Source organism: Monodelphis domestica, chromosome 7 (genome assembly GCF_027887165.1).
Source record: "Monodelphis domestica isolate mMonDom1 chromosome 7, mMonDom1.pri, whole genome shotgun sequence".
NCBI classification, from domain to species: Eukaryota; Metazoa; Chordata; class Mammalia; order Didelphimorphia; family Didelphidae; genus Monodelphis; species Monodelphis domestica.
The window spans coordinates 8813929-8827380 of NC_077233.1; the positions used below are offsets into that span (position 1 = coordinate 8813929).

Below are 13452 nucleotides of genomic sequence, written 5' to 3' on the forward strand. Positions count from 1 at the left end.
GCGATTTTACCGAATTTAAGCTACTGGTAGGACATATAGATGATAAAATAGAGCAGGCAGTTGCAAAGCTGGAATTCTGTGGAGAGATTTGGGCTGGAGGCAGAGATGAAGTGATCGTCATCTGGGTAGAGATGATACATGGAGCCAGGCGTGGGGATGAAATCACCAAGAGAGGGCCCAGAACAACACTTGTCCTTACAATCATCTTGTTAGATAGGTAATAAGTACAATCATTATTATCTCCATTTTATAGAGAAAGAAACAGAAAATAGTCAGTAGAGAATAGCAAAAAGAATAGAAAGAGTGGCTTGTCCACATAGATTGGATGACCCTAAGGAGTAAAGGTTGCTCTGAGAGATGGTGGTGGGAGAATAATCCAGAAATGACAGAGATAAGCCACCCCTACTTGCCTACGAATCTGGGGAAAGTGAGAGTGCCCTCCAATGGAGGTTTCAAGGGACTTGGAAATCCTGAAGGAGAGCTGAGTTTTGCTTAAAGGAGAGGCAAGTTGATTGAAAAGCCTGAGTTTGTTAACAGTGGAGTGGAGGTTCCAGAGTTCACAGTAGAGCGGGCTATAAGATGGGTCAATCTTTAAAAAGTAGGCCTACAGAGGACTGATTCTATTACATGGGAGGGAGTAGTAGGAAATACTGTTGAATAGTAGGCTAAGGCCCAATGATGGAGATCTCTGAACTTCTGGACTTGATACTTATTCCAGGAAAGAGCCATCTAAAACCCTGAGGAGGAGAGTGACATGAGGATGAGTTTTAAAAATCTTCTTTTGGTAGCAGCAGGTATGATGGGCTGGAGTGGGAGGGGGTCCAAAGGACAGGAGACCAACTGAAGAAGGATCTAGATGAATTTAGGGAGTCCTGGATCTTGGCTGTAAAGAAAATGGAGATGCATATTGAATGACATCAGATTGAATAAAGGGAATGAAGGAGAAGAATAAGAAAGCGCCATGGATTAAATAAACTAGATTTCTATGTCGCAAGTTGATTTTCTTTGTTAAAATTTCTTCTTTCATTGTCAGCAATTTCTAAAAAAGTTTTTTTAAAAGAAAAACTGTCAACATAGTAATGCTATCTCCTTGAAACTATATCATGAGATCCCTTGAAGTTCTTTGCTCCTAACTACATCTTCTTGGAGAGTGGCCAAAATGTGAACCTGCCTCCTAGTCACTGCCAGTTATATGCGTTTATCTCTACTAAGGAATGGGCCATAAGAGAAGAAAAATGAATCTGAGGAGTATGCTCTTGTGTCAAGAGTTGAAGTGGACAAGGAAACTCTTTTGTGAAAAAGAATGGTGTGGAGGGGAGAAGAATGCTCTTTTGGTTCACTAAGAGGAGTATTGCTGGAAATCAGACATGTTTACTTTTTTAAAAGGGGGGCTTAGCTCTTCCCTGAAAATCTAGGTAGTGATTCATTCAGTGGTGGCATTGAGAAACAACTTTTGACCTGGAGATGAAGCTGTACCTGCTGTTTCAGGTGGGAGTGGCACTAGATTGAGCACCTCTGAAGTTCCTTGGCCTGTGGAGGAAGTGCTAGGATTCTGGGAGCAGTCTGGCTGCTACTTCACTAAGAAACAAGGAGGAAAATTAGATTAGGCTGAACCTAACCTTGAATCAGTTTAACATGGCACTGAGAGGCCACACACACCTCTCAAAATATTTCCAACACTTTTCTTGTCCAGTTGTGGCTGACACTTTGTAATCCCATTTGGGGTTTTCTTGGCAAAGACACTGGAGTGGTTTGCCATTTCCTTCTCCAGCTGTTTTCCAGAGGAGGAAACTGAGGCAAACAGGGTGAAATGATTTGCCCAGGTTCACACAGCTAGGAAGTGTCTGAGGCCATATTTGAACTCAGCTCTTGTTGATTCCAGGCCTAGTGTTCTGCCACTCCACCACTTAGCTGTTCCACTTCCAATACTAGAAGCCCTTTGTTCTAAGAATTTGCCATCTCTCAAGGGATCATGGTATCTTAGAATACATTCAATGTTACTGTGCTTCCTGAATTTTTGCTCTTTTTTTTTTTTTAAAATATATTTTATTTGATCATTTCCAAGCATTATTCGTTAAAGACATAGATCATTTTCTTTTCCTCCCCCCCACCCCCCATAGCCGACGCGTAAGTCCACTGGGCATTAGATGTTTTCTTGATTTGAACCCATTGCTTTGTTGATAGTATTTGCATTAGAGTGTTCATTTAAAGTCTATCCTCTGTCATGTCCCCTCAACCTCTGTATTCAGGCAGTTGCTTTTTCTCGGTGTTTCCACTCCCATAGTTTATCCTTTGCTTATGAATGGTGTTTTTTTTTTCTCCTGGATCCCTGAAAGTTGTTCAGGGACATTACACCGCCCCTAATGGAGAAGTCCATTACGTTCGATTATACCACAGTGTATTAGTCTCTGTGTACAATGTTCTCCTGGTTCTGCTCCTCTCGCTCTGCATCACTTCCTGGAGGTTGTTCCAGTCTCCATGGAACTTCTCCACTTTATTATTCCTTTGAGCACAATAGTATTCCATCACCAACATATACCACAGTTTGTTCAGCCATTCCCCAATTGATGGGCATCCCCTCGTTTTCCAGTTTTGGGCCACCACAAAGAGCGCAGCTATGAATATTTTTGTACAAGTCTTTGTGTCCATTATCTCTTTGGGATACAGACCCAGCAGTGCTATGGCTGGGTCAAAGGGTAGATATTCTTTTGTCGCCCTTTGGGCATAGTTCCAAATTGCCCTCCAGAATGGTTGGATCAGTTCACAACTCCACCAGCAATGAATTAATGTCCCTACTTTGCCACATCCCCTCCAGCATTCATTACTTTCCTCTGCTGTTATGTTAGCCGGTCTGCTAGGTGTGAGGTGATACCTCAGAGTTGTTTTGATTTGCATCTCTCTGATTATAAGAGATGTGGAACACTTCTTCATGTGCTTGTTAATAGTTTTGATTTCTTTATCTGAGAACTGCCTATCCATTTCCCTTGCCCATTTATCAATTGGAGAATGGCTTGATTTTTTGTACAATTGATTTAGCTCATTATAAATATGAGTAATTAAACCTTTGTCAGAGGTTTCTATGAAGATTTTTTCCCAATTTGTTGTTTCCCTTCTGATTTTAGTTATATTGGTTTTGTTTGTACAAAAGCTTTTTAGTTTGATGTAGTCAAAATTATTTATTTTACATTTTGTGATTCTTTCTATATCTTGCTTGGTTTTAAAGCCTTTCCCCTCCCAAAGGTCTGACATGTATACTATTCTGTGTTTACCCAATTTACTTATGGTTTCCTTCTTTATGTTTAAGTCACTCACCCATTTTGAATTTATCTTGGTGTAGGGTGTGAGGTGTTGATCTATTCCTAGTCTCTCCCACACTGTCTTCCAATTTTCCCAGCAGTTTTTATCGAATAGTGGATTTTTGTCCCAAAAGCTGGGATCTTTGGGTTTATCGTATACTGTCTTGCTGAGGTCGTTTTCCCCCAGTCTATTCCACTGATCTTCCTTTCTGTTTCTTAGCCAGTACCAAATTGTTTTGATGACTGCTGCTTTGTAATATAGTTTGAGGTCTGGGACTGCAAGGCCCCCATCATATGTGTTTTTTTTCATTATTTCCCTGGATATCCTTGATCTTTTGTTCTTCCAAATGAACTTTGTTATGGTTTTTTCTAAATCAGTGAAGAAGTATTTTGGTAGTTCAATGGGTATGGCACTAAATAGATAAATAAGTTTGGGTAGGATGGTCATTTTTATTATATTGGCTCGTCCTATCCATGAGCAGTTAATGTTTTTCCAATTGTTCAAGTCTAGTTTTAGTTGTGTGGCGAGTGTTTTGTAGTTGTGTTCATATAGTTCCTGTGTTTGTCTTGGGAGATAGATTCCTAGGTATTTTATTTTGTCTAAGGTGATTTTGAATGGGATTTCTCTTTCTAGTTCTTGCTGCTGAGCTGTGTTGGAGATATATAGAAAAGCTGATGATTTATGTGGGTTTATTTTGTATCCTGCAACTTTGCTAAAGTTGTTGATTATTTCAATTAGCTTTTTGGTTGAATCTCTAGGATTCTTTAAGTAGACCATCATGTCATCCGCAAAGAGTGATAACTTGGTCTCCTCCTTGCCTATTCTGATGCCTTCAATTTCTTTATCTTCTCTAATTGCTACTGCTAGTGTTTCTAGTACAATGTCAAATAGTAGAGGTGATAATGGGCATCCTTGTTTCACTCCTGATCTTATTGGGAATGCATCTAGTTTATCCCCATTGCAGATGATATTAGCTGTTGGTTTTAGATATATACTGTTTATTATTTTTAGGAATGACCCTTCTATTCCTATGCTTTCTAGTGTTTTTAATAGGAATGGGTGTTGTATTTTATCAAAGGCTTTTTCTGCATCTATTGAGATAATCATGTGGTTCTTGCTAGTTTGCTTGTTGATGTGGTCAATTATGTGGATGGTTTTCCTAATGTTGAACCAGCCCTGCATCCCTGGTATGAATCCTACTTGATCTTTGCTCTTTTATATTGAGCAAACTCTAGCAATTTCCCTTCTCATTGATTCTTCTTAAGAGGTTCTTAAACTCTGGGGTGTGTTGCAGACCTTTGTGACAGTCTGGTGAAGTCTTTTATTCTGAAACCCCTTCTCAGAACAAAGTTTTTCAATACATTAAAGAAACTACATAGGAATTACAAAGGAAACCAATTCTTTTGAAACACAGTTATCAAAATATTTCTGAAAATTCATCCATGCCAGATTAAGCATCCCCCTACCAACCCACCTACACATTAGAGTAGCCAGAATCCATATCATGCCAGTCTCTGACATCCAGGGGATCCAAAGGCCCAGAGGAATATACTGCAGACATACTACTGAGACTCTTCTCTCCTGTTTCACGTTAAATGTCAGGAATATCCCACCTCCCAAATTTGAACTTGGCCTTCTGAACATTTCACAAGGAATTCTAAGGAACTACACAACTGTTTGAAATGAGTGGGATACCAACTAAGGCTTGGAGTGCTTTGTGTTTTACAGAAATGTGTGCTGGAGTTGGATCTCATTTTCCTTGGCTCTGCCATATCTTTAGAACTAGAACTTTCCATAGTAATCCCCCCTTGTCTGGGGGTGGAGAGAGGGTTGGAGCAAGGAAGGTGTTCTGCATTTCGACTGCAAAGTATAAGGGGGCAAGTGGAAGTTTTCTCTATAAGCCTCTTTCAATAAGATGACTAGTTTTCCATCTTTAGCATAGTCTATTAGTCATAACAGAATTAGATCAGATACTAAATATAGTATAGAGCTATCCAGGTCATGTGTAGAAATTCATATTTTAGAGCAAGATCCTCTTTAGGCTCTCCAGAGATTCATAGTGATGTCTTTTGGTGACTAATAGGATTAAAGAATTATTTAGTTGTTCAAGATGGGAATTTTTAGGGGCAGGGAGGGAAATTATCTGCTGGGCAGTTTCTATTTTTGACACTTGGCTAGGAATCTGTATAGTAATGAATGTTTGGCATTTATAAGTGGTTTTCTTTTGGGTGAATATTTTGGTTAATTATGGAAGCTTCAGTCTTTTTTTTTTTTTGGCTAACTCTCAAGAAGCCAGAAAACTCTATAAGCCCTCAATCTCATGAGCCTTTAGATTGCCGGGACATCTAGACTAGTTGTCACCTGACCTAGAAGATCTATTCCCCCAAATGGCTGAGATCCTACTGGGAGGTACAATTTCTCCAGAGATGTCAGTTTGTGGCTAGGTCAGTCCTGGTTTGGTTTTGTAGCCCCGCAGAATATAGATTTTGCTCATTTGTCCAGTTTACAACCCTCTCTTGTGGTCATGAAGTAGCCTCTCCATCACTTGAAGATGTGGTGCACGTGACAGTCACATGACAAAAGGGTCCTGATGGAGCCTGGCCTAAGAGGGAGGTTCAGGGAAGACCCAAGTTATCCAGAGCTCAGGGTTTCTGTGTGTCTGGCCACTGGAGAGGGCTACCAGATAAGAGCCATGGGGCAGGGGGCTTCTCCATTCCAACTGGGCTACTCTGGACCAGGATTCCAATCAGGTTTAGTTTTTCTTCTTTTAACCACCAGCCTCATTACTGGATATACCCAGAATCCATTGCCGTAGCAATGCAGCACTCCACGCGCCCAGCAGGTTTGAGGTCTGGAATGGCTGACTGATTGGCTTTTTCTGGGCAGAGCAGTCATTTTATGTGTGTTTGTGTCCAGAATCTCAGCAATATAGGAACAGCCTGAGGAAGGAGAGGAAGCAGAGGGTTTACCACCACTGTGGTATCAGTCTGTCTTGAAGCTGCCTGAGGAGAAGGCTGGACTTAGCATTCTTGTCAACATTTTTAGCGACATTTTAATTGTGGGCACTAAATTCATGATCCTCTCTTGGCTCCTGCAGAACTTCCCAGTTGGCAATGCAGATGGCTGCTTGCCTATGAAACTTGGGTAATTATCCACCTTACTCTTGCTTTGCCTCGGCAAATGGGGAATTTTACATATTCAAGTAGAGATGCTTACAAAATTAGAAGTCAGCACCAAGTAGTAGTCAGAAACAATTGTTCCCCTGTGAAGGCAATGCCATGGCAGCATGTAGCACAAAAGGACAAATGCATAAATTGTCTCCAAAGTCAGGAAAGACAATCGGCAACTCCCCATCATTGAATGGCATCAAGAAAGAGCCTGTGGAGGGAGCGTGAAGGGAGTCTCTCCTGGTCTCTTCCCACAGGCATGTGATGACCCACGGCCCAATGAAGTCCCTTAGGCAGGGACTGCAAAGAAGCTTCAGAAGTGACCTTTTCACTGTTGGGCATTCTTTGGCCTTAGTGGGCATGTTATAAAACCTTAGGAAGTAGCAAGTCCAGTAGCAGAATCTGCCTCTTAATTCCCTTGCTCTCTGACAATGTGCATGCCTGAAAGCCTCCACTCCAAAGGATCTCCGAGTCCACCTTCTCCTTCAGCCTCAGGCCAACATCCATTGGCCACTGTGTCTGAAGAGCCTTCTGGAAGAGATGGGTTCTGAATTAGCTGGGAGAATGCTGGGCAAATGCAGACCCCAGTGGGAGAGGATGGGAAGCTCTCCGTGGCTGCACCCGAGACCCTGAAACAAAAACAGACGCCCTTTTCTGAGACATGAGGCATGTGTGCTTTGTCAAGCTCTGTTTTCTCTGCTTCTCTTGAGCGTGAAGACATCAGCACTCTGTGTGGTTCTCACTTAGAGCCGCTCCACTTTGCAGTGTTGTGTGTGTGTGTGTGTTCTGCTTTATCAACAATGCGTTTTCTGACTTGGGATTCCAAACGCTTCCTAACTGGTGACTCTTCTTTTTGTGTCTCAGAGAGTTTTCAAAAGAGAGAGAAAAGGCCAAAGCCAGGGGGGACTTCCAGAAACTCCGGGAGAAGCAACAACTTGAAGAGGACTTAAAGGGCTACTTAGATTGGATAACTCAAGCGGAGGACATTGACCCAGAAAATGAGGATGAAGGGGGAGATGAGAACAAGCGCAGCAGTAAGTATTGGCCTCCTTGCTCTTGGCTGAGAAGGCGCTGCATTCAGTGGGAAGCACCACAAGAAGGTGGACATGGCATACGTGCATGCTTGCCCACACACACACACACACACACACACATCCTGCATGTGCTTTTCCTTGCTGATGTCAAAGATGTGTGCTGTCATATCACCTCACAGGGTGTCTTGTTCTCTTCCTTCATTGCCGAAAGGACGATATTCACTCTAGTTCTACATTTGGAAGTCCATCTGTTGGGACTTGAGATTTTAGGAGAGCCATTATCGGATAAAATAGTGCATGTGTAAGTGCTTCAACAACCATAAAGAACACCCTTCCCACTAGCTCTTTTCTGTAATAGGTGACATCCTTTTAGACAGTGATCTGGGCACCATTTGGCTTAGTGGCTAACCTAACTTTTTCCTCTTTATTCTGCCAAGAGATCTGCTGACATCACTGCTGTGACTAGTGACTGGCTTGAATGTTGAGCCCTGGTGAGCTTGGGTTCTCTGAGCAGGCCAAGCTAGAGACACAGATGCTTTCCTTCAGCTGTGAATTAGCAGTGTTCCTCCCTAGGTGGCCATCAGGTGCCTTTGTCCCTCAGACAGCATTACTTATGCCAGCTGAGGTGGACCTGGAGTCACGGGGACAATACTCAAAAGAGCTGGCACTTATTGATGCTTGAAGCACTATAGTGCTGGGCACAGTTGATTTCAGTTGAGGCATCTGATCACCTCTAAGGCTGTTTCTCTCTCTGGACATCCTCCAGAGCAGCTGATGGCAAGAACAGCACGAGACCTTTCTAGAGTGGGCTACAGACGGGTCACTAATTGCAGTCCCACTGGTGAAATGGACCTCCCCAGCTCTACCACCATTCCCTGCAAATGGCACTGCTGTCTGACCTGTGGAGGCACTCTGGCCCTCCCCCAGGCCTGACTGATGAGCTCCTTGAGAGGAGGAGGGAACATGTGACCTTTTCTTCCTATGTCTCTGGGGTTGGTGCTTAGGAAATGCTGCTTCATTCTTTGTAATTGCAGATGAAGAAACTGAGGGAATTGTCCACACTCACCTGAGTGTCAGAGGCAGGAATTCAATGGAGATCTCTCTTGATTTTAGGTCCCCTTTCTGAGGTAGCTTCCCATGGCTTTCCCCATAGCCTGGGAGATAATGACTTGGCTAAGAGGTAAGCACTCAGTCATCCCATAGGCATTTATAAAGCACCTTCTGTGTACTGGATCCTAGGCTCTGGTTACATAAAGACACAAAGAAATAATCCCTACCTTAAAGGGGCCAAGATTGTGTTGGGAGGCCCTAGACGTGCCATAGATTGGAAACGACCCATTAGAAGCAAAGAAAACCCTTCTCCTCAGTCACTGACCATTGATCTAGTCAGAGGAGCAAGAGGTGAGCAGAACTTGTTTTGGGACCCAGCCTAGCAAGGCTCTTACAGTTTGGTGGCCAGCATCTCTGAAACAGTGATGATGCTGGATGACATTTATATGGGGCACTTAGCCTCGGCCAAGCATTTTATAGCTATTATCTCTTCCTCTTGCAACAATTCTGGGAGGTGGGGGGTTGTCATTATTTTCATTTTACAGCTGAGAAAACTAAGGCAGACAGCAGTTAAGTGACTTGCCCAGCTTCAGTATCTGAGGCTGAATTTCAATTTGGATCTTCCTGCACTCTACCTATTGCTTCACCCAGCTATTCTCTAGAAGAAATATTTGTGGCAAGCCAGGACCAATATAGATTAATTGCTATTGTTGGCCCAGATATTTTCTTGACCACAGAAATAGTGAGGTGCATTTCCAGGGGAAAGGTATGGCTGAAGCATTTGTAATGTATTTCAGATCTGCTGTTGGTAGAAAGCAGGGGATATATTTCAAGGGCACAAGTCTACTGAGAGATCTGGGAACCTGGCAGAGGAAGTCTGTTCCCCTGAAGGTCAGGGTCATTTGCTTCAGTGTGCCATAATGGAATTCTTCCCTCCTAGTAGCAACGCACATGATTGACTTGATTATATGTACTCATGGAGGTTAATGGTGGAATGACTTAAAATCAAAACTCATCATGTTTGGGGCTCTGTTTCCTAACTTTGGGTGGTCTGTGTCTCTCATGCCTGAATCCAAATTGTTGCAGCCCAACAGTGGGGAATGGGAGGATCTTTAGATTTTGGGGAGGAAAACTAGTTTGAGAGATTTGTGGGAAAAGGCAGCCTAGGCTTTTGAAAGAGAGTCAACTTCCTTCAAATAATGATGAGCCAAGAAAAGCGAGGAGAGGAATGAGAGAGGAGAGAGGAGGAAATGCTCCTTACCTAGGAAGGAGAGGGGTCTCAGGTTAGATGCTGATTTGGAAGAGTGGAGAGGAGGAAAAGGGGTGGGGAACAGAGGCAGGCTTGGCTTGTTATCACATAATCCAAGAAATGGGATTGGGAATTCTGGGCAAGCCTTATGAGGAAGAGTGTTCTAATGGGAAACAAATACGTGGCATGCATTCTTTTTTTACCTTTCTGCATGACTCAGGCTATTGCCTAAGAGAATTTGTATCCCTAGACATATGTATCCTCTAGAGTTGGGCAAAATGACTTCAAAGAGGGAGAGAATGATCAGGGGGGATTCCAACACTGGCTCCACAGGGGCCCCAAAGTAGATAGAAAAGAGGAGAATATTTCGATACTATGAATATTCACTTATATTCAAAGGAAATCAGTGGGTTCTTTGGATCTGTGTTTAGAAAATGTTGCTCAGAATTTTTCTGTTGTTTTAGTCGACCTGTGTACTCCTGGTTCTTCAAAAGACTTTAGTATCTAAACAAAATCTATTTCATACCTGTCTGGATCTCTATAGATGCTCAGAAACTCTTCCTATTGACAAACTATTTTGTCTATTTGTTTTCTTTTGGTAGTGAGAGCTTGAGGTTTTTTGCCCTCTGCTCCCATTTGCTGGATTGCAGCATTGTTATTGACCTTTTTGAGTTAGTGAACACTAATGACCTCTTGTCCAGCCTTCTACAAAACTCCAATTTACCTTTTTCCTACGGGCCAGGAAGCAGAGTGCCTTTGTTTGTTGGTAGAGTTGCCATTGGCATGAGTTCCTCTCCTCAAAACTGGCCTTCCCACAGGCTCTGAGCTCAGTGAAGGTGTTCTTAGTATTGCGATATTGCATTAAAAGGATTCTTGGGCCAGGGTCCTGCTAACACACTTCCAAGTTCGAAGTTAGTTCTTCTCCACAGTGACTTGAAGAACAAAAATTTCTTGAGAGTCTAGAGCACTAAAAACCTTTTAAAGGAAACCAGTAATAATAGAGCACCATGAAGAAGATTCTCAAAAATGCATTATTTAATAATGCAAATAAGGGAAAGCAATAAAGCCTGTAAAAAATCATAAATCACCTGAATTAATGTTTTAATTGGTGTTCCAGATACCGTGAAAGGGCTCTTTCTCAGATATAGTGGTATCATATTTCCTGCTTCACACTGATGTTTGAGCTTGGAGTGATTAACCAGCTTAATGTTGAGTCCAAAATAGAAAATATTTTTTCATATGCCCTTGTTCTTTATTGAACTAATTTTGCTGGGTTCTAGGATTTATCATAACATGACACTCATGTTAAATATTATACAAATCTTCAGATTTTCATAACCTTGAAGATTAGCTTTTTCAATAAATACTCAATTACTAAATTCTGCCTAAAATATTATTATTTATGTGACTACGAGAAAAAAAATAAGCAAATGCTAGACACGGTGGAGGAAAACCTCTCGAATAGTGATCTCAGAAGCTTTGAGATCTCTGAAGGAATACTGACCTATGTGGTTCTTCCTCTCATGCCTCCTTTTGAAGCTGAGAGGGGAACCAGCTTGGAAGTTATTCTTAATCCTTTTTTGTGTCAGTCTAGTGAAACCTCTGTCCCTTTGTTAGAATAGTGTTTTTAAATGCATAAAATGAAAAACATTGGATTACAAAGAAACATTTAAATTAAAATACTGTTAGTAAAAAAATTAAGTTCATGAACCGTTTGGGCAGAATACCTGACTTAAGGTGAAAAATTTCCCTACATCATGAGCGCTAGACTGTGGCCATTGGAAATGTACAGTGTGCATACAGCACTTGCCATTGGCCAAGGTAGCATTTACAGGGAAGATGACCAGGAACCAGAAGGCCTGGAAATCATGTCATTTAGAAATATGTTAAGAAAATTGGGGAAATAGAGTCTGCAGTAAAGATTGGTGAGATGGAAGAAGAAGAAGAAACATGAGGAAAGTGGAACATCATTGTTTACATAAGGGTTTAAAGGACCCTTTATTGTGGAAGGATTCCATTTACTTGGTTTTACTCCAGAGGGCAAAACTAGGAAGAATGTGCAAATGGCAGCAAGAAAAGGGGGAAATTCCTAACAATGAGAGCTGTCTTTACCCAGGAGAGTGGGCTGTCCTGGGCTTCCTGAGCCCCATTCCTTCCTGGAGATTTTCATGCAGACTCCGAATTGGGTGACCAGTTGTTGGATGTTTTGTAGAAGAGTTCCTGCTTAAACTAGGCATGGATTGAGGTGAATTCTGAACTCCCTTTCAACCCTGAAATTCTGTCATTCTCTTATTCATTTTGGATCAAGAGTTTAGTTTGGATTAAGTGTGTACATGTTGGCATCTTGATATAAAGGTGTCTACTTGTGGGGCATATGAGAAGGGACAAAGATCAAAGCATCATCAGGGATGATGGATGGGATCTGAGAGATTGTCAGGCCCAATGCCATCATTTTACAGGTGATGAACCTGGACTCTGAGATGGGAGGGACAAAGGACTTTCCTAGAGTGATGTAGACATTAAGCAGCAGTGCAGGCCTTGGGACCCAAATCTTTTGACTCCCTGCAGTTAATCAGATTTGAAGCTTACTTAATGGCTCAAAGAGTAGCCACTAAAGACACTGTCCGCTTAAAAGGAGACCTCCAGTAGAGAAGCCTGGGGACTCTTCTGTTCAGGTCTGGGGGGGTTACCACATAGGAAGAACATTGATGAGAGCCTCCAGAGGACAGTGAACAAAATGGAGCTGGCCTCCAGTTCATGCCAGGTGAGTGAGGATCAGTGGAAAGACACTGTGGACTTCTTACCTGGAAAAATCAGATGAGTTCGGGGTTGGGACAGAGATAGCACTTGCCCTGAAACATTTGAAGGATTGTCATGCGAAGGAGAGATGACTTTCTGTTACTTGAAACAACTAGAAGCAATGGGTGGAGGCTTCAAAGAGGCAGCTTTCGTGTGGATAGAAAGAAAACATTTACAGTTAGAATTGTTCCACAGTGGCTCCCTCAAGGGTTAAGAGGATTTCCTTTGAGGAGAAGTCATTGAGGCCAGCCTGGAAGACAGAGCAGAAGTGTCAAAAATGAACACACAGCCCACAATCAGATTAAAATGAGATTGGGAAATAATTTAAAAATGAACATTACTAACATTACCTCGAGAATTAAGTCAGTAGGCAATGCCCAGGATCCTTCTGTGCATATCAGTGGGCCCTCTGAGTCTGACATAGATAACTCTCTCTGTGGTCCCTCCTGGCTCCAAAGCACTGAGATCTGCAGTGCCTTGTGATGGAAGGGGCAGAGGAAAGGAGAGCTCTTCTGACAGGAACTGGTGAAAGTAAACCGTGGTCAGGAGAAGTCCTCTGGAACGTCTTTGGCATCCATGAGACTCTTTGTCACTGCCTCCCTGGCAGACAGCAGGGGCCTGGACTAAGAGTCTTCTGAGGTGAGCTAGACCCACCTTTTCACTTTAAGCTTGAATTTTGGAGAACATTATACTTGCTCAGGCTTTTATTTTTAGCAGGAATTGTAGACACAGATTTCTGGCTTTCCAAGTCAGTTTCTTGTTCGTCAGCACTGAAAAGTCAAAGATTTAGTCACTCACATTTCCTTTCTCCTTAGCAGAGCAGATGTCACCAATCAGATGCATGTTTGTTTCTTGC

The 13452-nt window shown here is 42.4% G+C and overlaps 1 protein-coding gene across 9 annotated transcripts in view; it reads left to right on the forward strand.

The window, feature by feature from the left end:
* CACNA1D (calcium voltage-gated channel subunit alpha1 D) overlaps window positions 1–13452 on the forward strand; it is a 353867-nt gene that overhangs the window by 204173 nt on the left and 136242 nt on the right. For all 9 annotated transcript variants that reach the window (XM_056804160.1, XM_056804154.1, XM_056804161.1 and 6 more), the window contains one exon: window positions 7329–7498. In XM_056804160.1, the coding sequence (XP_056660138.1) occupies window positions 7329–7498 (170 nt within the window). The remainder of the gene's footprint in view (window positions 1–7328; window positions 7499–13452) is intronic.